At 45.3% G+C, this 23,829-nt stretch overlaps 2 protein-coding genes across 2 annotated transcripts in view; one reads left to right on the plus strand and one right to left on the minus strand.

Moving 5' to 3' along the window:
* Positions 1-5,192: 5,192 nt before the first annotated feature.
* Positions 5,193-18,406, minus strand: TAF13 (TATA-box binding protein associated factor 13). Its single transcript, XM_040339719.1, has 4 exons — positions 18,365-18,406; positions 12,591-12,669; positions 8,570-8,667; positions 5,193-5,423 (listed from the first exon to the last, which is right to left on the minus strand). The coding sequence occupies exons 1-4, from the start codon at positions 18,389-18,391 to the stop codon at positions 5,253-5,255; spliced, it is 375 nt and encodes a 124-aa protein (XP_040195653.1). The 5' UTR covers positions 18,392-18,406; the 3' UTR covers positions 5,193-5,252.
* A 214-nt stretch (positions 18,407-18,620) lies between these two features.
* LOC120928084 (kinetochore protein NDC80 homolog) overlaps positions 18,621-23,829 on the plus strand; it is a 59,329-nt gene continuing 54,120 nt past the window's right edge. The window contains exons 1-2 of the mRNA XM_040339177.1: positions 18,621-18,726; positions 23,449-23,542. Of these exons, the coding sequence (XP_040195111.1) occupies positions 23,454-23,542 (89 nt within the window). The 5' untranslated portion in view covers positions 18,621-18,726; positions 23,449-23,453. The remainder of the gene's footprint in view (positions 18,727-23,448; positions 23,543-23,829) is intronic.

A 23,829-nucleotide genomic window follows, 5' to 3' on the forward strand; every position in this document is an offset into this window, starting at 1 on the left:
AAATAAAACAAAACAAAGCAGAAATCAAAAAACAAAACAAAGTGAAATTACTGAAACAGAAGAAAAGAAAAAGCAAAAGAAAATACCAAAAAACAAAAAGGTAAGAAAGCACCAGGGTGAACAGACTGTTAAAAAAGTGTAAGATATGACATGTAGACACAATACAGAGGGCTAACGGTCCGGGTGAGAACACCAACAGACAAATGGTCACTCAAAAACGAGCCATATCGATGTACATCCTATGTCAAACCTGCCTAAAGGTCTAAGTTGATAGGGTCATCGTCCATACATAGTCAAATGTAAAAATGTCTACAATGTCAACCATGAAAAAAGAAAACAAAATACAGTTAAAAGAAGCCCACAGGGGGCTTGAAAAAAACCGATGGTATAAAAAATACCATATGGGATGTCATTTCTAATATACAATGGCAAGATAAGATCAGAGAATAACTTTAAATAAATACGATGGCGCAAGAATAATATGCGATTGAAGAAGAACACTAGATAGATAAGCCCAATCAAAGGCCATAAGGCATTGCATAGGGGAGCTTAATGGAAGTCACAGCGATCAATCAGCGATCATCTATAAAGCACGTCAGTGACAAATTCGCGTTCAACCCACCAGGTTGCACTGTCCCTAATGTGTGCAACACCGACTTCTGTGTCTATATTCTAAAATGTCCCTGTACATTGGTATATGTTGGAAAGACTATAGGCCCATTTAAGAAGCGTTTCCAAAAACATAGGAGCGACATTAGGGTAGCCCTAACTAAGACCGCCAAGGGGGAACAGGTAGACTTCAACAAACCTGTGGCTTTACATTTCGTGACAGTCAAACACCAGATCCACGAACTCCGGGGTATGGTTATTGAACACGTTAAAGCACCCTATAGGGGTGGTGATCGGAATCGAGCACTACTTTGCCGTGAGGCCTATTGGATACACACATTAGGGACAGTGCAACCTGGTGGGTTGAACGCGAATTTGTCACTGACGTGCTTTATAGATGATCGCTGATTGATCGCTGTGACTTCCATTAAGCTCCCCTATGCAATGCCTTATGGCCTTTGATTGGGCTTATCTATCTAGTGTTCTTCTTCAATCGCATATTATTCTTGCGCCATCGTATTTATTTAAAGTTATTCTCTGATCTTATCTTGCCATTGTATATTAGAAATGACATCCCATATGGTATTTTTTATACCATCGGTTTTTTTTCAAGCCCCCTGTGGGCTTCTTTTAACTGTATTTTGTTTTCTTTTTTCATGGTTGACATTGTAGACATTTTTACATTTGACTATGTATGGACGATGACCCTATCAACTTAGACCTTTAGGCAGGTTTGACATAGGATGTACATCGATATGGCTCGTTTTTGAGTGACCATTTGTCTGTTGGTGTTCTCACCCGGACCGTTAGCCCTCTGTATTGTGTCTACATGTCATATCTTACACTTTTTTAACAGTCTGTTCACCCTGGTGCTTTCTTACCTTTTTGTTTTTTGGTATTTTCTTTTGCTTTTTCTTTTCTTCTGTTTCAGTAATTTCACTTTGTTTTGTTTTTTGATTTCTGCTTTGTTTTGTTTTATTTTTGTTTTATTTTTGTTTTATATTTATTTTTATTTATCTTTATTTTTATTTGTATTTTTCTATTTTTATTTTTATTTTTATTTTTATTTGCATTTATTTATTTTTATTTTTATTTATTTATTTTTATTTTTTATATTTATTTTCATTTTTTATATTTATTTTTATTTTTATTTATATTTATTTATATTTATTTTGATTTTTTTCTATTTATGTTTATTTATGTTAATTTACATCTATTTTTATTTTTATTTATATTCTTTATTTCTTACATTTTTTCTAGTTGTTTATTATTGTTTAATTTTACTTTTTTTCTTTTTTTCTTTATTCTTTTTCTCCTTTTTTTCTTCTTTTTTGTCTATCTATGTAGGTGTATGGTTCTGTATTGGTGCTTATTATTAGTCATTTTACCTTTTTTTATAAAAAGTTTCTTCTTTTCTTCACTTATTATCTTATCCTGGGTGAATATAGCACGCTTCCTCTCTAGTACCTCCCATTGAACCATATCACAGCGGCTTGTTTTACAAGTCGCGCTGTCACATTATACATTTTTTCTGGCAATGTACAACTGAGCAGCTATGCGATCACTGTTTTGATCGTGAACACAGCTGGGGGTATGTACCCCATGTGACTCTTTGCTCATGCCTGTTTGTGATTAACTGATCACTAATAGGTGCTTGCATAACATACCTAATGTAGACTCCTGATTGGATGGGTGGGTAGAGGGAGGAGGTGTTTGGGGTGGGTGGGTTTTATTTTTCAAAGATTTTCATTGGTGACAGCTTCTTATATATTTGTTTGCTTTATTGTATTTGTATCTTTTTGCCTGACGAAGAGGTCCTGCGTGGCCTCGAAACGTTGCTCTTTTTGACATAATAGATATGCATTAAATCTTTGGACGTTATGATTCCTGGTGTGCTGGCGAGTATATATATATATGATTTGCTTTCCGGTTCCCAGCCGGTGATCGTTTCAGCACCCTTTTACTACTTGGCCATTTTGCCGGAAGGTGTGCAATCGGAATATTTTTGAGATTGCCATTTAAATTAGGCGCGCTCCCGCGCCGGACCTACTGCGCATGCTCCGTTTCGCAAATCCCCGTCGTGCTTTGCGTGCCGTCATTTTTTCGAACGGCGAAGCGTGTAGCGTACTTCCGTATTCCCGGACGTGTTACGCAAACGACGTTCATTTTTAAATTTCGACGCGGGAATGACGGCCATACTTTAGACAGCAATACGTTTGCTGACTAAAGTTAGGGCACCCAAAACGACGACTAACTTTGCGACGGGAAACTAGACTAGCGGCGACGTAGCGAACGCAAAAATCCGTCGTGGATCCGCCGTAACTCCTAATTTGCATACCCGACGCTGGTTTACGACGCAAACTCCCCCCAGCGGCGGCCGCGGTACTGCATCCTAAGATCCGACAGTGTAAAACAATTACACCTGTCGGATCTTAGGGCTTACTATGCGTAACTGATTCTATGAATCAGTCTCATAGATAGAAACAGAGATACGCCGTCGTATCCCCTTTGTGAATCTGGCCCTAAGTGCCCAGCTGTAGGTCGCGGGCGTGCGCCCGCGACCCGGTCCGAAGCTCCGTGGCCGCGGGACCCGATCGCCGCCGGAGTCTCGCGATCGGTCCCCGGAGCTGAAGAACGGGGAGAGCCTTGTGTAAACACACCTTCCCCGTTCTTCATTGTGCCAATGTCAGTGATCGTCTGTTCCCTAATATAGGGAAACACAATCAATGACGTCACACGTCCAGCCCCCTTACAGTTAGGAAAACATATGAGGTCACACTTAACCCCTACAGCGCCCCCTAGTGGTTAAATCCTAAACTGCAATTGTCATTTTCACAGTAATCGGTGCATTTTTATAGCATTTTTTGCTGTGAAAATGACAATGGTCCCAAAAATGTGTCAAAATTGTCTGAAGTGTCCGCCATAATGTCGCAGTCACGAGAAAAATCGCTGATCGCCGCCATTAGTAGGAAAATTTTTTTTTTTATAAAAATGCAATAAAACTATCCCCTATTTTGTAAACGCTATAAATTTTGCGCAAACCAACCGATAAACGCTTATTGCGATTTTTTTTAACCAAAAATAGGTAGAAGAATACGTATCGGCCTAAACTGAGGAACATTTTTTTTTATATATGTTTTTGGGGGATATTTATTATAGTAAAAAATATTGCATTTTTTTTTCAAAATTCTCACTCTATTTTTGTTTATAGCGCAAAAAATAAAAACCGCAGAGGTGATCAAATACCACCAAAAGAAAGCTCTATTTGTGGGAAAAAAAGGACGCCAATTTTGTTTGGGAGCCACGTCGCACGACAGCGCAATTGTCAGTTAAAGTGACGCAGCGCCGAATCGCAAAAACTGGCCAGGTCCTTTAGCTGCCTAAAGGTCCGGGGCTTAAGTGGTTAACTTGTTACCAAATTATTGTGGAATGTTATATGTTTGTTGATTAATTTACTGTTTAATTATGGTCATTGTTTACAGTTTGAGTAATATGATCGGGGGGGGGGGGGGGGGTATCCTCCTCAGTGGTATAAAGTATGTGTATGAGTTTCAATAAAGTTTTATTCCTTTGAAGTCCAAGTTGCATCTGGTCTGTGTACGATTCTTGGGGTAAAGGCTGCTATTGGCTCTCGGTCTGCTCAGCACAGTTTGGAGGGCAGGAGACACTGGTTGGCGGAAGGAAGCACCTACGTGGGGGGCCCAAGCTGTCCGGTCACAGAGAGGAACCAAGGAAAGCCAAATAGAAGCACACTACGTCCTTTAATGAAATGTAAAAGGAATTATTTAACCCCTTCCATACAGGGCACTTATACACCTTCCTGCCCAGACCAATTTTTAGTTTTCAGCGCTGTTGCACTTTGAATGACAATTGCGCGGTCGTGCAACACTGTACCCAAACTACATTTGTATCATTTTGTTCCCACAAATAGAGCTTTCTTTTGGTGGTATTACTGTATTGTACTTATGGATGCCAATCAGTGCCAAACAACAATGCCTGCCAATCAGTGATGCCCATTGTGGGCACTGATTGGCATCCATTGTGGGCACTGATTGGCATCCCTGGTGGTCTAGTGTGGTATACCTGGTGGTGGGCATCCCTGGTGGTCTGATGGCATCCCTGGTGGTCTAGTGTGGGCATCCCCGGGGGGGCTGTGCTGATAATCGATCAACACAAACCCCCCCTGTCAGAGGAGCAGCCGATCGGCTCTCCTCTACTCGTGTCTGACAGACGCGAGTGAGGAAAAGCCGATAACCGGCTCTTCTTGTTTACATCGTGATCAGCCGATTGGACACGGCTGATCACGTGGTAAAGAGTCTCCGTCAGAGACTCTTTACCTAGACTGACACCCCGCAACAATGACCGCCGCGATTCGCGCCCCCCCCCCCCCCCCCCGGCTCAATATCCTGAGAACGTCATATGACTTCCAGTCAGGATATGGAAATCACTTTGCCGCCGTCATTTTGTTATAGGGCGGGCGGCAAGTGGTTAAAAAAAACAAATACTTATATAAAAACATATTTTTTTCCTTGTAACAATATTTACATAAAAAATAACAATAATAATAATAATATGATCCCACACTGGTAAAGCATGCGATGCATCGAATACGGGATGATAACACCATAATAGCGGAGGGTTGCTCAGGAACCGTAGTTTGCCTCATCGAACGCCTTTCTAGCGCGTTTCAGTTCCTCGTTCATGGTGAGCAGATCCTTCACTCTGGCAAACTTCCGCGGGTCCTTGCGGATCAGAAACACAATGTCCTCCACCTGGACCCGCCCCTGGCGCCCGATGGACATGGCCTTGTGTGTCTAGGGAAAGATATGCAGCATAATCAATATTATAAGACTACTGAGGACACAAGAAAAAACACAATCATAAAATGTAATAAAACGATTTTAAAGTCAGGATATTTTTTTCATGAAGACTCAATGACAGGTCCATTTTACCCACTTCAGCCCTGGAAGATTTTCCTGCTTAATGCCTGGGACATTTTTTGTTATTCGGCACTGCGTTGCTTTAACCACTTAAGACCCAGACCTTTAGGCAGCTAAAGGACCCGGCCAGTTTTTGCGATTCGGCACTGCGTCGCTTTAACTGACAATTGCGCGGTCGTGCGACGTGGCTCCCAAACAAAATTGGCGTCCTTTTTTTCCCACAAATAGAGCTTTCTTTTGGTGGTATTTGATCACCTCTGCGGTTTTTATTTTTTGAGCTATAAACAAAAATAGAGCGACAATTTAAAAAAAAAATGTAATATTTTTTACATTTTGCTATAATAAATATCCCCCAAAAATATATATAAACATTTTTTTTCCTCAGTTTAGAGCTGAAAAAACGTGTTTGTTGGCCAGCAATTGTGTGCCGTTTGTATGCAAGGCAAAGTTCGTGGCCGACACACTTCGGACAAAAATCCTACGCTTTGCCCGCGGAAAATCCGATCGCGTGTACGAGGCTTGAGTTAGAAGCTGATTGGCTGCCATGCAGAGCTGCACCAGATTCTGAGAGCTCCAGTTCTAGTAAATCTCCCTTCATTGTACTTTCCCTTTACAAATGTATTTTTCAAACTTTACTAGAACACCCAACTGAAGAACCAAAATAAAACCAAAACTAGCAAAGATTTGTGATATTTACACCGACAAGCAACATACCGTATATACTCGAGTATAAGCCGACCTGAATATAAGCCGAGGCACCTAATTTTACCACAAAAAATGGGAAAACTTATTGACTCGAGTATAAGACTAGGGTGTCCATCGGCATGCCTCACTGTGCCCATGCCTCACTGTGTCGATGTGCATGCCAAGGGCTGCCATCAGGAATTATGGGGCCCCCTACACAGCTTCAGGCATGGGCCCCCTGGAGCAGAGGGGGTGCTGCCACCTCAAATTGTAAAGCGGGGGGGGTTCCGCGAATTGAGAAGCGGGGGTTGCCACAAATTGGGGGGTTGCCCTGGGGACCTCTGGGCCCCTTACAAAAAAAAAAGAAATGAAAAAAGATATATATGTGTATATATATATATATATATATATATATATATATATATATATATATATACACACATACATATATATATATCTTTTTTCATTTCTTTTTTTTGTAAGGGGCCCAGAGGGGACCACCGGGCCCTTTAATAGAAAAAAAAAAAAAAGAAAGAAAAAAATATATAGGGCCAATTCCACAGCCCCGCAGCGCAACGTAACTTAAGTGATTTAAGTTACACTGCCGCAAATTTCCTAAGTTAGATATCGATCCACAACACACTTACCTGGAAATTTGCGGCGGTGTAACTCAAATCCGTCCGGCGCAAGGCGTGCCGAATCTAATGGGGCGAGTCCCATTTAAATTAGGCGCGCTCCCGCGCCGGACGTACTGCGCATGCTCCGTCGGGTAACTTACCCGACGTGCATTGCGCTAACTGACGTCGCTCCGACGTCATTTGCCTAGACGGTAACGTAAATGGCGTCCAGCGCCATTCACGGACGTCTTACGCAAACGACGTAGAGTTTGAATTTTCGACGCAGGAACGACGGCCATACTTAATAGGGCTTAGTCAAATAGGACTCAGCCCTATTTTTACACGGCGTAACTCGACGTAAATGACGTAGCATTAGAGCGACGGGCCCGTCGGAGCATTCGTGAATCGCCGTAAGTGTTCATTTGCATATTCTAGGCCGGCCGCAATGGCCTCGCCACCTAGCGGCCGGCCTAGAATTGCATCCTTAAGATCCGACAGTGTAATTCAATTACAGATGTCGGATCTTCTGCCTAACTATGGTAAACTGATTCTGTGGATCAGTTACATAGATAGAAACAGGGATACGACGGCGAATCCCTTTTGTGGATTACCCCCATAATTTTTTTTTTTTATATAAAAAATAAAAGGGGGGGGGGGTTTGCCATCCAGGGCCCTGGGGACCTCTGGGCCCTTTAATAAAAATACAAACTAAAAAAAAAGAAATAAAAAAAATATATATAAAAAAAAAATCTAAAACATTTTTTATATAAAAAAAAAGGGGGTTGCAATCCGGGCCCCTGGGGACCTCTGGGCCCTTTAATAAAAACAAAAAAAATATTAAACAAATATTTAAAAATAAAATAAAAAAGGGGGGTTGCCATCCAGGGACCCTAGGGACCTCCGGCCCCTTACAGGTGTACTGCCTGTACCCCCCTGATGGCGTCCCTGTGCATGCCTCACTGTGCCCATGCCTCACTGTGCCCATGCCTCACTGTGCCCATGCCTCACTGTGCCCATGACTAGACAGACGTTTAACATGGGAGTCTATGGAAGGGGTGCTCGGGTTGAAAAATCGGTGCTCCACAGCCGTAGGTCCCCCAGACAACAAACTTTGCACACTTGTAGAGGAGTAATGGGACTACATGTCTGCCAAGTTCTGGGTCCAGGGGACCTATGACCGTCCGGTACCGGGTCCCCAAAGTCATCTGAGAAATGACATGGGAGTCTATGGAAGGGGTGCCTCACTGTGCCCATGACTAGACAGACGTTTAACATGGAAGTCTATGGAAGGGGTGCTCGGGTTGAAAAATTGGTGCTCCCATGGCCGTAGGTCCCCCAGACAACAAACTTTGCACACTTGTAGAGGAGAAATGGGGCTACGTGTGTGCCAAGTTCCAGGTCCAGGGAACCTATGAAGGTCCGGTACCGGGTCCCCAAAATCATCTGAGAAATGACCGTTTAACATGGGAGTCTATGGAAGGGGTGTCCGGCTTTGAAAAAAATTGGTGCTCCCCAGCCGTAGGTCCCGCGGACAACAAACTTTTGGGATCCAGGGGACCTACGGCCGGCCGGTACCGGGTCCACAAAGTCCGTGAGATCAGGCGCTAAAAGGTGACTCGAGTATAAGCCGAGGGGGGGGGGCATTTTCAGCACAAAAAAATGTGATGAAAAACTCGGCTTATACTCGAGTATATACGGTAATAGATATTTTATACTGACCATTTCAGTGAGGAATTCGATCACCAGATCCTCCAGAATATCCACAGACTCTGTATACGGGTTCTGATCGTCTCCGAATCCATACATCATACAGCGCACTGCAGGAGAGAGCAGAGCGTCAGTACAGGAGAGAGCAGAGCGTCAGTACAGGAGAGAGCAGAGCGTCAGTACAGGAGAGAGCAGAGCGTCAGTACAGGAGAGAGCAGAGCGTCAGTACGGGTGACACCGTGTCATTACAGGAGAGAGCAGAGCGTCAGTACGAGTGACACCGTGTCATTACAGGAGAGAGCAGAGCGTCAGTACGGGGGACACCGTGTCATTACAGGAGAGAGCAGAGCGTCAGTACGGGTGACACTGTGTCATTACAGGAGAGAGCAGAGCGTCAGTACGGGTGACACCGTGTCATTACAGGAGAGAGCAGAGCGTCAGTACAGGAGAGAGCAGAGCGTCAGTACAGGAGAGAGCAGAGCGTCAGTACGGGTGACACCGTGTCATTACAGGAGAGAGCAGACCGTCAGTACGGGTGACACCATGTCATTACAGGGGAGAGCAGAGCGTCAGTACGGGTGACACCGTGTCATTACAGGAGAGAGCAGAGCGTCAGTACGGGTGACACCGTGTCATTACAGGTGAGAGCAGAGCGTCAGTACAGGAGAGAGCAGAGCGTCAGTACAGGAGAGAGCAGAGCGTCAGTACGGGTGACACCGTGTCATTACAGGAGAGAGCAGAGCGTCAGTACGGGTGACACCGTGTCATTACAGGAGAGAGCAGAGCGTCAGTACGGGTGACACCGTGTCATTACAGGAGAGAGCAGAGCGTCAGTACGGGCGACACCGTGTCATTACAGGAGAGAGCAGAGCGTCAGTACGGGTGACACCGTGTCATTACAGGAGAGAGCAGAGCGTCAGTACGGGTGACACCGTGTCATTACAGGAGAGAGCAGAGCGTCAGTACAGGTGACACCGTGTCATTACAGGAGAGAGCAGAGCGTCAGTACGGGTGACACCGTGTCATTACAGGAGAGAGCAGAGCGTCAGTACGGGTGACACCACCAGTAAATGACAATACACTGGTCATACTGGGCTCACTATAAAGTGCCGATGTGCTGAAGGTGCTAACTTACAGCAACCAATCAGATTTCAGTTTACAGAAGTAAGCCACATGATCAATGACATTAGTATTGGTTGCTATAGATGCTGCAGTTTACTCCCCGTTCTAAGAAAAGTCAATTATTTTGCCCTATATTTATACAGCGGGGAAAAATAAGTATTGAACACGTCACCAATTTTCTAGCCACTTAAGACCGGGACCTTTATGCAGCTAAAGGACCCGGCCATGTTTTGAGATTCGGCACTGCGTCGCTTTAACTGACAATTGCGCGGTCGTGCGACGTGGCTCGTAAACAAAATTGGCGTCCTTTTTTCCCCACAAATAGAGCTTTCTTTTGGTGGTATTTGATCGCCTCTGCGGTTTTTATTTTTTGCGCTATAAACAAAAATAGAGCGACAATTTTGAAAAAAATGCAATATTTTTTACATTTTGCTATAATAAATATCCCCCAAAAATATATAAAAAAAACTTTTTTTTTCCCTCAGTTTAGGCCGATACGTATTCTTCTACCTATTTTCGGTAAAAAAAAAATCGCAATAAGCGTTTATCGATTGGTTTGCGCAAAATTGATAGCGTTTACAAAATAGGGGATAGTTTTATTGCATTTTTATTATTATTTTTTTTACTAATGGCGGCGATCAGCGATTTTTTTCGTGACTGCGACATTATGGCGGACACATCGGACAATTTTGACACATTTTTGGGACCATTGTCATTTTCACAGCAAAAAATGCATTTAAAATGCACCAATTACTGTGAAAATGACAATTGCAGTTTGGGAGTTAACCACAAGGGGGCGCTGAAGGAGTTATGTGTGACCTAATATGTGTTTACAACTGTAGGGGGTGTGGCTGTAGGTGTGATGTCATTGATTGTGTCTCCCTATAAAAGGGAACAGACGATCAATGACGGAGCCACAGTGAAGAATGGGGAAGCTATGTTTACATACAGCTCTCCCCGTTCTTCAGCTCCGGGGAGCGATCGCGGGACTCCAGCGGCGATTGGGTCCCAGAGCTGGGTACTAGCAACCCACGGCTGGGTACTAGTACAGGACATACCTATACGTGCCTGTGCCCAGCCGTGCCATTCTGCCGACGTAAATGTGCAGGAGGCGGTCCTTAACCGCTTCCCGACCGCCGCATGTAGATATACGTCGGCAGAATGGCACGTACAGGCAAATGGGCGTACATGTACGTCCCTGCCTTTCCGCGGGTCTGTGAAAATGACAATGGTCCCAAAAATGTGTCAAAATTGTCCGAAGTGTCCGCCATAATGTTGCAGTCATGAAAAAAAATCGCTGATCGCCGCCATTAGTAGTAAAAAAAAAAAAAAAAATGCAATAAAACTATCCCCTATTTTGTAAACGCTATAAATTTTGCGCAAACCAATCGATAAATGCTTATTGCGATTTTTTTTACCAAAAATAGGTAGAAGAATACGTATCGGCCTCAACTGAGGAAAAAATAATTTTTATATATGTTTTTGGGGGATATTTATTATAGCAAAAAGTAAAAAATATTGATTTTTTTTCAAAATTGTCGCTCTATTTTTGTTTATAGTGCAAAAAATAAAAACCGCAGAGGTGATCAAATACCACCAAAAGAAAGCTCTATTTGTGGGAAAAAAAGGACGCCAATTTTGTTGGGGAGCCACGTCGCACGACCGCGCAATTGTCTGTTAAAGCGACGCAGTGCCGAATTGTAAAAACCCCTTGGGTAATTTAGCAGCATATTGGTCCGGTCCTTAAGTGGTTAAGTGGCTAGGTAAATATATTTCTAAAAGGTTCAAATTGACATGAAATTTCCCCCACATGTCGGTAACAATCCATACACACAAAGACGCCAAAACAAATACATTCAGAAATGAAGTTCTGTGTAATAAAATGGAAAGACACGGGGGGAAAAGTAATGAATACATGAAGAGAGGGAGGTGCAAAAGGGCACGGAAAGCCAAGACAACAACTGAAATCTATCAGTAATTAGAAAGCAATCCTGCCCCTTGTCAGTGCAAATTAATATCAGCCGGTTCAGTCTCACCTGATGGTCTACACAAAAGGGGCCGGATTCAGAAAGAAGATACGACGGTGCATCTCCTGATACGCCGTCGTATCTCTGAGTTCCGTCCGTCGTATCTATGCGACTGATTCATAGAATCAGTTACGCATATATATGCCTAAGATCCGACAGGTGTAAGTGACTTACACCGTCGGATCTTGGGCTGCAATTCCAGGCCGGCCGCTAGGTGGCGTTTCGGTTTATTTACGCGACGAATATGCAAATGAGGAGATACGCCGATTCAGAAACGATCGACCGCTTTTTTTTTTACGTCGTTTGCGTTCGGCTTTTTCCGGCAGATAGTTACCCCTGGGTCTATGAGGCGCAGCCAATGTTAAGTATGGCCGTCGTTCCCGCGTCGCGATTTAAAATTTTTACGTCGTTTGCGTAACTCGTCCGTGAATGGGGCTGGACGCCATTTACGTTCACGTCGAAACCAATGACGTCCTTGCGACGTCATTTACCACAATGCACGCTGGGTAAATTGGCGGATGGCGCATGCGCTGTTCGATCGGCGCGGGAACGCGCCTGATTTAAATACTACACGCCCCCTAGCCGCGGAAGTTGAATTCCGCCAGGGGATTTACGATACGCCGCCAAGTTTTGAGGTAAGTGCTTTCTGAATTAACCACTTGCCTCAAAAACTTGCGGTGGCGGATCGTAAATCAGATAGGTTACGTGGATCTAAAGATCCGCTAACCTATGTGAATCCGGCCCAAGGTGTCTCATTACCAAGGTGTCACACAAGAAACGTCTCATGATGGGTAAAAGCAAAGAGCTCCCTCAGGACCTTTGCAATGGGGTAATATGTGAAGACAGCCCCTTTACTTATCCCCCCACTAAAAGTTCCAACTTACACTCCTTAGCGAAGAGCCTCTTCCTCCTGCCGAGTCCTCCCTCCGCTCCTCCTGCCGTTTCCTCGCTCTCCTCCTCAAACTGGAAAAGCAGAACTTTAAATAAATGAAGTGTATGTGAGCCTTCACCTTGTAATAAAGAAAAAAAAAACACATAATTATTATTATTTTTTTTAAATAAATAAATAAGTGATCACATTCCTTCTGTTCTCAGCTACACAGAGAGGTGGGGGGAGGAGAAACATCATCACACTAGTCTTCCCAGTGAATGGCTGTGCGGGGAGGAAGGCGGCGTGTCAGGACAAGTCTTTTCAATGGAGGAGAGTACACTGAGTTCCCCCCCACACAGCTAAAGAACTGACCATGCTGCTTTCTCTTGCTTAGTGTGGTCAGTAGGAAAGCAGAGGGACTGGCAGGATCACCAGGGATTTCACACAAAGGAAGCAATACAAAAAGGGGGGGGGGGGCGCCAATAAGGGGAGAGAGTGAGTGCAACACTATTAGAAATCAGTCAGACTGGTATACAGTGGAACCTCGGTTTACGAGTAACGCAGTCAACGAGCATTTTGAATAATGAGAAACTTTTTTTTTTAAATTCTGACGCGGTTTGCGAGTGTTGTCTCGCAAAACAAGCAGAATTCAAGCTAATGAGGCCTGCAGTACCGCATTTGGCCTGAGGTGGGGGTGGAGCGGAGCCAAGCAGAGCAGAGCGGAGCCGATCAGAAATACTCAGAAACACTCCGTTCCCAAGCCTTTCCAAGTTCAGCCGAGCTGTCCCTGAGATTTTCTGAGTATTTCAGAGGCTCTCGGCGCCCCCCACCTCTGGCCACATGCGGTATTGCATGCCATAGAAGTCAATGCGGAACGAATTATCTTTGTTTCCATTGACTTCTATGGGGAAACTCGCTTTGATATGCGAGTACTTTGGATTACAAGCATTCTCCTGGAACTGATTATGCTCGTAATCCAAGGTTCCACTGTATATTGATTTCACACGACAGGTCATTAGCCAACACGTTTCAGGGACTCAATACTCTCCCTTCCTCAAGCAGCCGTGTGAACCACCTGCCGCCAAATCATGTACCTGCGTTGGGTTTCAAGTGGTTGTACCGGGGGTGACATCACTCCGCTACCGTTTTTAACCACTTAAACCCCGGACCATTTAGAAAAACTCCCTAGGTTGCTAAAGGACCTTGCCCCTTTTTGCGATTCGGCACTGCGTCGCTTTAACTGACAATTGCGCGGTCGTGCGACGTGGCTCCCAAACAAAATTGGCGTCCTTTTTTTCCCCACAAATAGAGCTTTCTTTTGGTGGTATTTGATCACCTCTGCGGTTTTTATTTTTTGCGCTATAAACAAAAATAGAGCGACAATTTTGAAAAAAATCTATATGTTTTACTTTTTTCTATAATAAATATCCCCCAAAAATATATATATAAAAAAAAAAAGAAATTCCCCTCAGTTTAGGCCGATACGTATTCTACATATTTTTGGTAAAAAATAAAAAAAAATCGCAATGAATGGTTTGCGCAAAAGTTATAGCATCTTACATAATTGAGGCGATTTAGTTCGCATTTGTAGCGCTATATAAGTAATTCACTCACTCATAATAGGGGGTAGTTTTATGGCACTTTTATTATTTATTTATTTTTTACTAGTAATGGCGGCGATCAGCGATTTTTATTGTGACTGCGACATTAGGGCGGACACATGGGACACTTTTGACACATTTTTGGGACCATTGTCATTTATACAGCGATCAGTGCTATAAAAATGCACTGATTACTGTAAAAGTTACACAGGCTATGAAGAGGTTAACCTGTAAGGGTTAAGTGTGACCTAATGTGTGATTCTTACTGTGCGGGGGCATGGCTTGGCGTGTGACGTCACTGATCGTCATTCCCTATGACAGGGAACAGACAATCAGTGACACTCACACTAGGAAGAACGGGGAAGGTTTGTTTACACTCACCTCTCCACGTTCTTTATCTCTGTGTTCCGATCGCGGGACGGTCACGACGGCGCACGCGCGACCCACAGCTGGGATCTTAAAGGGGATGTACCTGTACGCCCTTGTGCCCAGCCGCGCCATTCTGTCGACGTATATCGCCGTGCGGCGGTCCTTAAGCGGTTAAGAGCAGACGGTCGGTTCTTTTAATACCAACCAATGTGGCTAAACCAAGCCGCTCAGGTGTGTCTACAAGCAGTGGGCGGGGACGTCTCCCCCCCACTCCCCGCCCACTGCTTGTAGACACAGCTGAGCGGCTTATCTTAGCCACATGCCCCACCCATGCTAGCGCGTAAAGGTGAATGCGTTTGTCTGTCATGAACACACGCAAACCGCGATCGTCCCACACATGTGAGGCATCATTGCGAACATCAGATCATGGGCAGCAATTCTACCACCTTCTCTGTAAATCTTAAGTGGTCACCTGTAAAGGCTTTTAACCACTTAAGACCCGGACCAAAATGCAGGTAAAGGACCCGGACAGTTTTTGCGATTCGGCACTGCGTCGCTTTAACTGACAATTGCGTGGTCGTGCGACGTGGCTCCCAAACAAAATTGACGTCCTTTTTTTTCCCCACAAATAGAGCTTTCTTTTGGTGGTTCTTGATCACCTGCGGTTTTTATTTTTTGCGCTATAAACAAAAATAGAGCTATAATAAATATCCCCCAAAAATATATATAAAAAAAAATGTTCCTCAGTTTAGGCCGATACGTATTCTTCTACATATTTTTGGTAAAAAAAAATCGCAATAAGCGTTTATCGGTTGATTTGCGCAAAATTTATAGCGTTTACAAAATAGGGGATAGTTTTATTGCATTTTTATTAATAATTTTTTTTTTACTACTAATGGCGGCGATCGGCGATTTTTTTTCGTGACCGCGGCATTATGGCGGACACATCGGACACTTTTGACACATTTTTGGGACCATTGTCATTTTCACAGCAAAAAATGCTATAAAAATGCATTGTTTACTGTGAAAATGACAATTGCAGTTTGGGAGTTAACCACTACGGGGCGCTGAATGGTTTAAGTGTGACCTCATATGTGTTTCTAACTGTGGGGGGGCGGGGCTGGACTTGTAACATCACTGATCGTGTTTCCCTATATCAGGGAACACACGATCAATGACTGCGCCACAGTGCGTTTACACTCACCTCTCCTCGTTCTTCAGCTCCGGGAACCGATCGCGGGACTCCAGGGGCGATCGGGTCCGCGGGTCCCGCGGTCACGGAGCTTAGGACCTGGTCACGGGCGCGCGCCTGCGACCCACGGCTGGGCTTAAAGAGGACGTACAGTTAGTGCTTGTGCCCAGCCGTGCCATTCTGCCGACATATATGTGCAGGAGGTGGTCCTTAACCACTTCCAGACCTTAGGTTTTTTTCAGATTTGGTGTTTACAAGACTAAAACAGTTTTTTCTGCTAGAAAATTACTTAAAACCCCCAAACATTATATATATTTTTTTCTAACACCCTAGAGAATAAAATGGCGGTCATTGCAATACTTTTTGTCACACCGTATTTGCGCAGCGGTCTTACAAGCGCACTTTTTTTTGGAAAAAATTCACTTTTTGAATTAAAAAATAAGACAACAATAAATTTGGCCCATTTTTTTATATATTGTGAAAGATAATGTTACGCTGAGTAAAATGATACCCAACATGTCACGCTTAAAAATTGCGCCCGCTCGTGGCATGGCGTCAAACTTTTACCCTTAAAAATCTCGATAGGCGACGTTTAAAAAATTCTATAGGTTGCATTATTTGAGTTACAGAGTAGGTCTAGGGCTAGAATTATTGCTCTCGCTCTAACGATCGCGGCGATACCTCACTTGTGTGATTTGAACACCGTTTTCATATGCGGGCGCTACTCGCGTATGCGTTCGCTTCTGCGCGCAAGCTCGTCGGGATGGGGCGCTTTAAAAAAACATTTTTTTTGTTTTCTTATTTATTTTAATTTATTTTATTACTTTTTACACTGAAAAAAATAATAATAATAATTTGATCACTTTTATTCCTATTATAAGGAATGTAAACATCCCTTGTAATAGAAAAAAGCATGACAGGTCCTCTTTAATATGAGATCTGGGGTCAAAAAGACCTCACATCTCATATTTAGACTTAAATGCAAAAAAAAAAAAAATAATTGAAACTGTCATTTTTTCAAATGACAAAAAAAAAATGTTTCTTTAAGAGGCTGGGCGGGACTGATGTTTTGACGTCACTTCCGCCCAGCAGAGCTATGGGGACGGGTGAAGGAGATTTTTCCTTCAGTCGCGTCCCCAGTCACCAGCCGAACGGTCGCGATCTCCTCCGCCGCTACCGACGGCTCCGGTAAGTGGCGGAGGGCGCGGGAAAGCGGCGGGAGGGCCCTCTCCCGCCACGATAACGGCGATCTCGCAGCGAATCTGACGCGGAGACCGCCGTTATCGTGTACCGGACCGCGCACACTAAAGATTGATACCTCGTTTGTGGCAGCAGCTGCTGCCGTTACCGAGATATCAATCTTTAAAAACAGGACGTACATCGTCGTGCGCAGGTCTGGAAGTGGTTAAGTGTTTAAAGCGTCGCCTATGGATAGTAAAATGTACGTCGTTTGTGGCCAACGTGCGCAATTTTAACCACTTGAGGATCATTTGCCACAGTTATACTTAAGCAGGTTGGGTCCCCTGGGCGAGCCGTCGTAGCTGTACGTCTGCCGCTTTAAGAGCACAACGCACTGCGACGCGCGTGCCCGGCGGTCACAATGAGACAGAACAGAGGTCTGTCAATGTAAACAGACAGATCTCCATTTTGTCAGGGTAGAGGAGACTGATCTGTTGTTCCTACTGCTTAGGAACAGCGATCGGTCTCCTCTTCCAGACAGTCCCATCCCCCCACAGTTAGAAACACTCCCTAAGACTCGGTCACAGGAGCTGAAGAACGGGGAGAGCCGCGTGTAAACACAGCTTCCTCGTTCTTCACAGTGGCGCTGTCATCGATCGTGTGTTCCCTGACGCATTTTTATAGCAATTTTTGGTGTGAAAATGACAATGGTCCCAAAAATGTGTCAAAAGTGTCCGAAGTGTCCGCCATAATGTCGCAGTCACGAAAAAAATCGCTGAGCGCCGCCATTAGTAGTAAAAAAAAAAAATATTAATAAAAATGCCATAAAACTATCCCCTATTTTGTAGACGCAATAAATTTTGCGCAAACCAATCGATTAACGCTTATTGCGATTTTTTTTACCAAGAATAGGTAGAAGAATACGTATCAGCCTAAGCAGAGGAAAAAAAAGTTTTTTTTATATATTTTTGGGGGATATTTATTATAGCAAAAAGGAAAAAATATTGCATTTTTTTTTTCAAAATTGTCGCTCTATTTTTGTTTATAGCGCAAAAAATGTAAAAAAAAAGTGTAGCTTTTCATATTTTTTTTTTTTTACAAAAACTGCATTTGAAAAACCCTCTGTGCAAATACCGTGTGACATAAACAATTGCAAAACCCGACAATTTATTCTCTAGGGTCTCTGCCCTATAAATAAAAATGTATTTATTTATATATATATATATATATAATGTTTGGGGGTTCTAACCAATTAAAAAAAATAATAGAAATAATCGGAACGCGTCAGTAGTCTTCAGGTTTGGCTTGAAGAAAAGGTGCTGACACTATTTATTGTGTAAACAAGGCACATGTGACCTCAGCCCTCTCACCTCCAGAATAATGGGAGACTCTCACACACAGCAACACAAACCATTCCCATCAATTCATTCCATATTATCATCTCACCGTCTGATCTTCATCTTCTTCCGCCATCTTTACTCTCCCACCCCGAGCTCCTTGGCTCGCCTACTTCCGGGTGTACAAACATGGCGCCCGCTACTTCCGCCATTTTTTTTTGCACCACGTGACGATCATGTGATCATTAGGAGCTGCGGGGAGGTCTAAGGCGGACCGACATTGCGCCAGTTTCTCCGCCCACTGCCATTTTAAGGTGATTGGATTGGACGGCGGACTTGATACGGCGTATGCTGCGTGGAAGCGTGCCTGGGGGTTGGTGGTCGTGTCATTCGTAGGCGTGGCACGGGCTGGGGGACGCGCAGGCGCTGAATTTGAATTATTAACCGCTGCGTAGAGGCTTAGAACGGCTGGTGAGTACGGAGCCGGGCTGGGGGGACATGGCCTGGTCTCGGGGGTGTTTGAGGTTTTTGCCCTCACCCCAGGTCACGTCCGATGCCGTATAGGGCTGAGTGTTCCTATTCACTTCACTTCTCCATTTACACTCAGGGGAGAGGGACGTAACACATCGCCCGCCCCCCCCTCCCCCATCGCTTTCCTGCACACTGTGGATATATGAGTTTTTTTTTTTTGCTAAGGTGAGGGCTGTGGCTAGATGGAGGGGCTGGTTGCTAAGGTGAGAGCTGTGGCTAGATGGAGGGGCTGGTTGCTAAGGTGAGAGCTGTAGATGGAGGGGCTGGTTGCTAAGGTGGAATCTGTAATTAGATGGAGGGGCTGGTTGCTAAGGTCATATCTGTGGTTAGGTGGAGGGGCTGGTTGCTAAGGTGAGTGCTGTGGCTAGATGGAGGGGCTGGTTGCTAAGGTGAGAGCTGTGGCTAGATGGAGGGGCTGGTTGCTAAGGTGAGAGCTGTAGATGGAGGGGCTGGTTGCTAAGGTGGAATCTGTAATTAGATGGAGGGGCTGGTTGCTAAGGTCAGATCTGTGGTTAGGTGGAGGGGCTGGTTGCTAAGGTGAAAGCTGTAATTAGATGGAGGGACTGGTTGCTAAGGTGAAAGCTGTAATTAGATGGAGGGGCTGGTTGCTAAGGTGAGAGCTGTGGCTAGATGGAGGGGCTGGTTGCTAAGGTGAAAGCTGTAATTAGATGGAGGGGCTGGTTGCTAAGGTCAGAGCTGTGGTTAGATGGAGGGGCTGGTTGCTAAGGTGAGAGCTGTAATTAGATGGAGGGGCTGGTTGCTAAGGTGAGAGCTGTGGATGGAGGGGCTGGTTGCTAAGGTGAAAGCTGTAATTAGATGGAGGGGCTGGTTGCTAAGGTGAGAGCTGTGGATGGAGGGGCTGGTTGCTAAGGTGAGAGCTGTGGCTAGATGGAGGGGCTGGTTGCTAAGGTGAAAGCTGTAATTAGATGGAGGGGCTGGTTGCTAAGGTGAAAGCTGTAATTAGATGGAGGGGCTGGTTGCTAAGGTGAAAGCTGTAATTAGATGGAGGGGCTGGTTGCTAAGGTGAAAGCTGTAATTAGATGGAGGGGCTGGTTGATAAGGTGAAAGCTGTAATAGATGGAGGGGCTGGTTGATAAGGTGAAAGATGTAATTAGTTGGAGGGGCTGTTTTCTAAGGTGAGGGCTGTGGATGGAGGGGCTGGTTGCTAAGGTGAGAGCTGTAATTAGATGGAGGGGCTGGTTGCTAAGGTGAGAGCTGTGGCTAGATGGAGGGGCTGGTTGCTAAGGTGAAAGCTGTAATTAGATGGAGGGGCTGGTTGCTAAGGTGAGAGCTGTGGCTAGATGGAGGGGCTGGTTGCTAAGGTGAAAGCTGTAATTAGATGGAGGGGCTGGTTGCTAAGGTGAGAGCTGTAATTAGATGGAGGGGCTGGTTGCTAAGGTGAGAGCTGTAATTAGATGGAGGGGCTGGTTGCTAAGGTGAGAGCTGTGGCTAGATGGAGGGGCTGGTTGCTAAGGTGAGAGCTGTGGCTAGATGGAGGGGCTGGTTGCTAAGGTGAGAGCTGTGGCTAGATGGAGGGGCTGGTTGCTAAGGTGAGAGCTGTGGCTAGATGGAGGGGCTGGTTGCTAAGGTGAGAGCTGTGGCTAGATGGAGGGGCTGGTTGCTAAGGTGAGAGCTGTGGCTAGATGGAGGGGCTGGTTGCCAAGGTGAGGGCTGTGGCTAGATGGAGGGGCTGGTTGCTAAGGTGAAAGCTGTGGATGGAGGGGCTGGTTGCTAAGATGAGAGCTGTAATTAGATGGAGGGGCTGGTTGCTAAGGTGAGAGCTGTGGCTAGATGGAGGTGCTGGTTGCCAAGGTGAAAGATGTAATTAGATGGAGGGGTTGGTTGCTAAGGTGATTGCTGTAATTAGATGGAGGGGCTGGTTGCTAAGGTGAAAGCTGTAATTAGACGGAGGGACTGGTTGCTAAGGTGAGAGCTGTGGCTAGATGTAGGTGCTGGTTGCCAAGGTGAAAGATGTAATTAGATGGAGGGGCTGGTTGCTAAGGTGAGAGCTGTAATTAGATGGAGGGGCTGGTTGATAAGGTGAGAGCTGTGGCTAGATGGAGGGGCTGGTTGATAAGGTGAGAGCTGTGGCTAGATGGAGGGGCTGGTTGCTAAGGTGAGAGCTGTGGCTAGATGGAGGGGCTGGTTGCTAAGGTGAGAGATGTGGATGGAGGGGCTGGTTGCTAAGGTGAAAGATGTAATTAGATGGAGGGGCTGGTTGCTAAGGTGAGAGCTGTGGTTAGATTGAGTGGCTGGCTGTTAAGGTGAGTGCTGTGGCTAGATGGAGGGGCTGGTTGCTAAGGTGAGGGCTGTGGCTAGATGGAGGGGCTGGTTGCTAAGGTGAGGGCTGTGGCTAGATGGAGGGGCTGGTTGCTAAGGTGAGAGATGTGGATGGAGGGGCTGGTTGCTAAGGTGAGAGCTGTAATTAGATGGAGGGGCTAGTTGGTAAGGTCAGAGCTGTGAATAGATAGAGGGGCTGGCTGCTAAGGTGAAAGCTGTGGATGGAGGGGCTGGTTGCTAAGGTGAAAGCTGTAATTTGATGGAGGGGCTGGTTGCTAAGGTGAAAGCTGTAATTAGATGGAGGGGCTGGTTGCTAAGGTGAAAGCTGTAATTAGATGGAGGGGCTGGTTGCTAAGGTGAAAGCTGTAATTAGATGGAGGGGCTGGTTGCTAAGGTGAGAGCTGTAATTAGATGGAGGGGCTGGTTGCTAAGGTGAGAGCTGTAATTAGATGGAGGGGCTGGTTGCTAAGGTGAGAGCTGTGGCTAGATGGAGGGGCTGGTTGCTAAGGTGAGAGATGTGGATGGAGGGGCTGGTTGCTAAGGTGAGAGCTGTAATTAGATGGAGGGGCTAGTTGGTAAGGTCAGAGCTGTGAATAGATAGAGGGGCTGGCTGCTAAGGTGAAAGCTGTGGATGGAGGGGCTGGTTGCTAAGGTGAAAGCTGTAATTTGATGGAGGGGCTGGTTGCTAAGGTGAAAGCTGTAATTAGATGGAGGGGCTGGTTGCTAAGGTGAAAGCTGTAATTAGATGGAGGGGCTGGTTGCTAAGGTGAAAGCTGTAATTAGATGGAGGGGCTGGTTGCTAAGGTGAGAGCTGTAATTAGATGGAGGGGCTGGTTGCTAAGGTGAGAGCTGTAATTAGATGGAGGGGCTGGTTGCTAAGGTGAGAGCTGTAATTAGATGGAGGTGCTGGTTGCCAAGGTGAAAGCTGTAATTAGATGGAGGGGCTGGTTGCTAAGGTGAGAGCTGTAATTAGATGGAGGTGCTGGTTGCCAAGGTGAAAGCTGTAATTAGATGGAGGGGCTGGTTGCTAAGGTGAGAGCTGTAATTAGATGGAGGGGCTGGTTGCTAAGGTGAGAGCTGTAATTAGATGGAGGGGCTGGTTGCTAAGGGGAGATCTGTAATTAGGAAAAAATATTATAGTTGCGCTAATAAGTGAAAATTGAAATTGATAATCAATATTGGCAAGACCAAGCAATAAAGTCCAAAGATTCAAAAAGTCCTCAATTAGCTTGGAATATTAATGATGAGATATAACAATGCAGTGAAGCCAAAACGTAACCACCACCGGTGAAGAACTTAAGATGTGCGCTTACCAGAAGGCAAGCATAATAGGCTTGCGGCTGAACCCCAGCCAGGGTCTTTACACTGGAACCGCCATCGACATCAGGGATTAGGATCCTCCCAATTAACGAAGATGGTATAGAAATCCCAAAGAGAAAAGGCTCACAATAGTGATGTACCGTAATTGATTGGAAAATTGACCATATAATAACACACTGGGAAAGAGAGAACCACCACCGATAGGGAGCACCATATAAATTACACGCTTACCAGACAGATAAGCTTTAATGGCTTGCGGCTGTACCCCAGCCAGTCTGTCTCCAACCTCACAGGCTCAGGGCTCTCCCAGTTTCCACAGCAACAGTAAAACCACCGGAAAAAATGAATCCACAATAGTGATGTACCGTAAAAAATGTTGAATTTAATATAAAAGATGCACTTACAAAAATGTCATTCAAGAAAGTTTAAAAGATGAGCCGGCCGGCTTCCACGAACGCCCGTCCTCATGGACCGTAACGCCACACGTCAGAGTGTCTCCTTACCCGACGTACGTTTCGTCAAATAATGGCGTAGTCTGGGGAACAGGCAACGCACTGACGCATCGGGTAATGTAGGAAAGAATCGAGACCAAGCCTCGCTGTGAGTCGCAGTCTCCTAGTGACATACTGCCACGTGATGTGTAAGGAGCCAAGCCAATTTAAATTTGGAGCCTGACTAATTGACTCAGATCGAGGCATCGTTTCCCTTTTTGTATATCTTGTATACGATCTGACGGAACCTTGAGGGCTACCGTAGTTGTTTACATCGGGACCTGGTTTTGCAATGAGGCTTGGCTCCTTACACATCACGTGGCAGTATGTCACTAGGAGACTGCGACTCACAGCGAGGCTTGGTCTCGATTCTTTCCAACATTACGCGATGCGTCAGTGCGTCGCCCGTTCCCCAGACAACGTCATTATTTGACGAAACGTACGTCGGGTAAGGAGACGCTCTGACGTGTGTGCGGAGATATCGGCTGCCTGGATTATGGAGCGGCCGGTGATTGGATAATCGGCGTCTTATGAACCGATAACCCACCAATTGTTTTCTGTCCCTGACCAGGAACCATGAGGAGAAGTTCAACCGCCAACCGGCAGTCCCTGCAACCCCTGCGGGTCCAAGACAGCAACCGACCGGGACTGACCACCCCGCAGACGTAAGTCCCTACAGACTTCTGGGACGTAAGATTGGAGGGGGGTCTAGAAACATGCAGAAAATCTTTATAAAACCTATCTGGTGCTCTTCTTGTCTAATTGAAATGTATTGCATTAAGCAGAGGACATCGTGGGGGTCTATCGGATCTGACATGAGCTAAATGGCCTCTGCAGCTAGAGGGTAAATCCTTTCATTCACTGTAAAGTAATGACAGAGATCATGTGACTTTTACACCCACCAATAGGGTGTGTGCTGCTGCAGCCCACCTGCTGTGCATTACCCTGGAGA

Source organism: Rana temporaria, chromosome 2 (genome assembly GCF_905171775.1).
Source record: "Rana temporaria chromosome 2, aRanTem1.1, whole genome shotgun sequence".
NCBI classification, from domain to species: domain Eukaryota; kingdom Metazoa; phylum Chordata; class Amphibia; order Anura; family Ranidae; genus Rana; species Rana temporaria.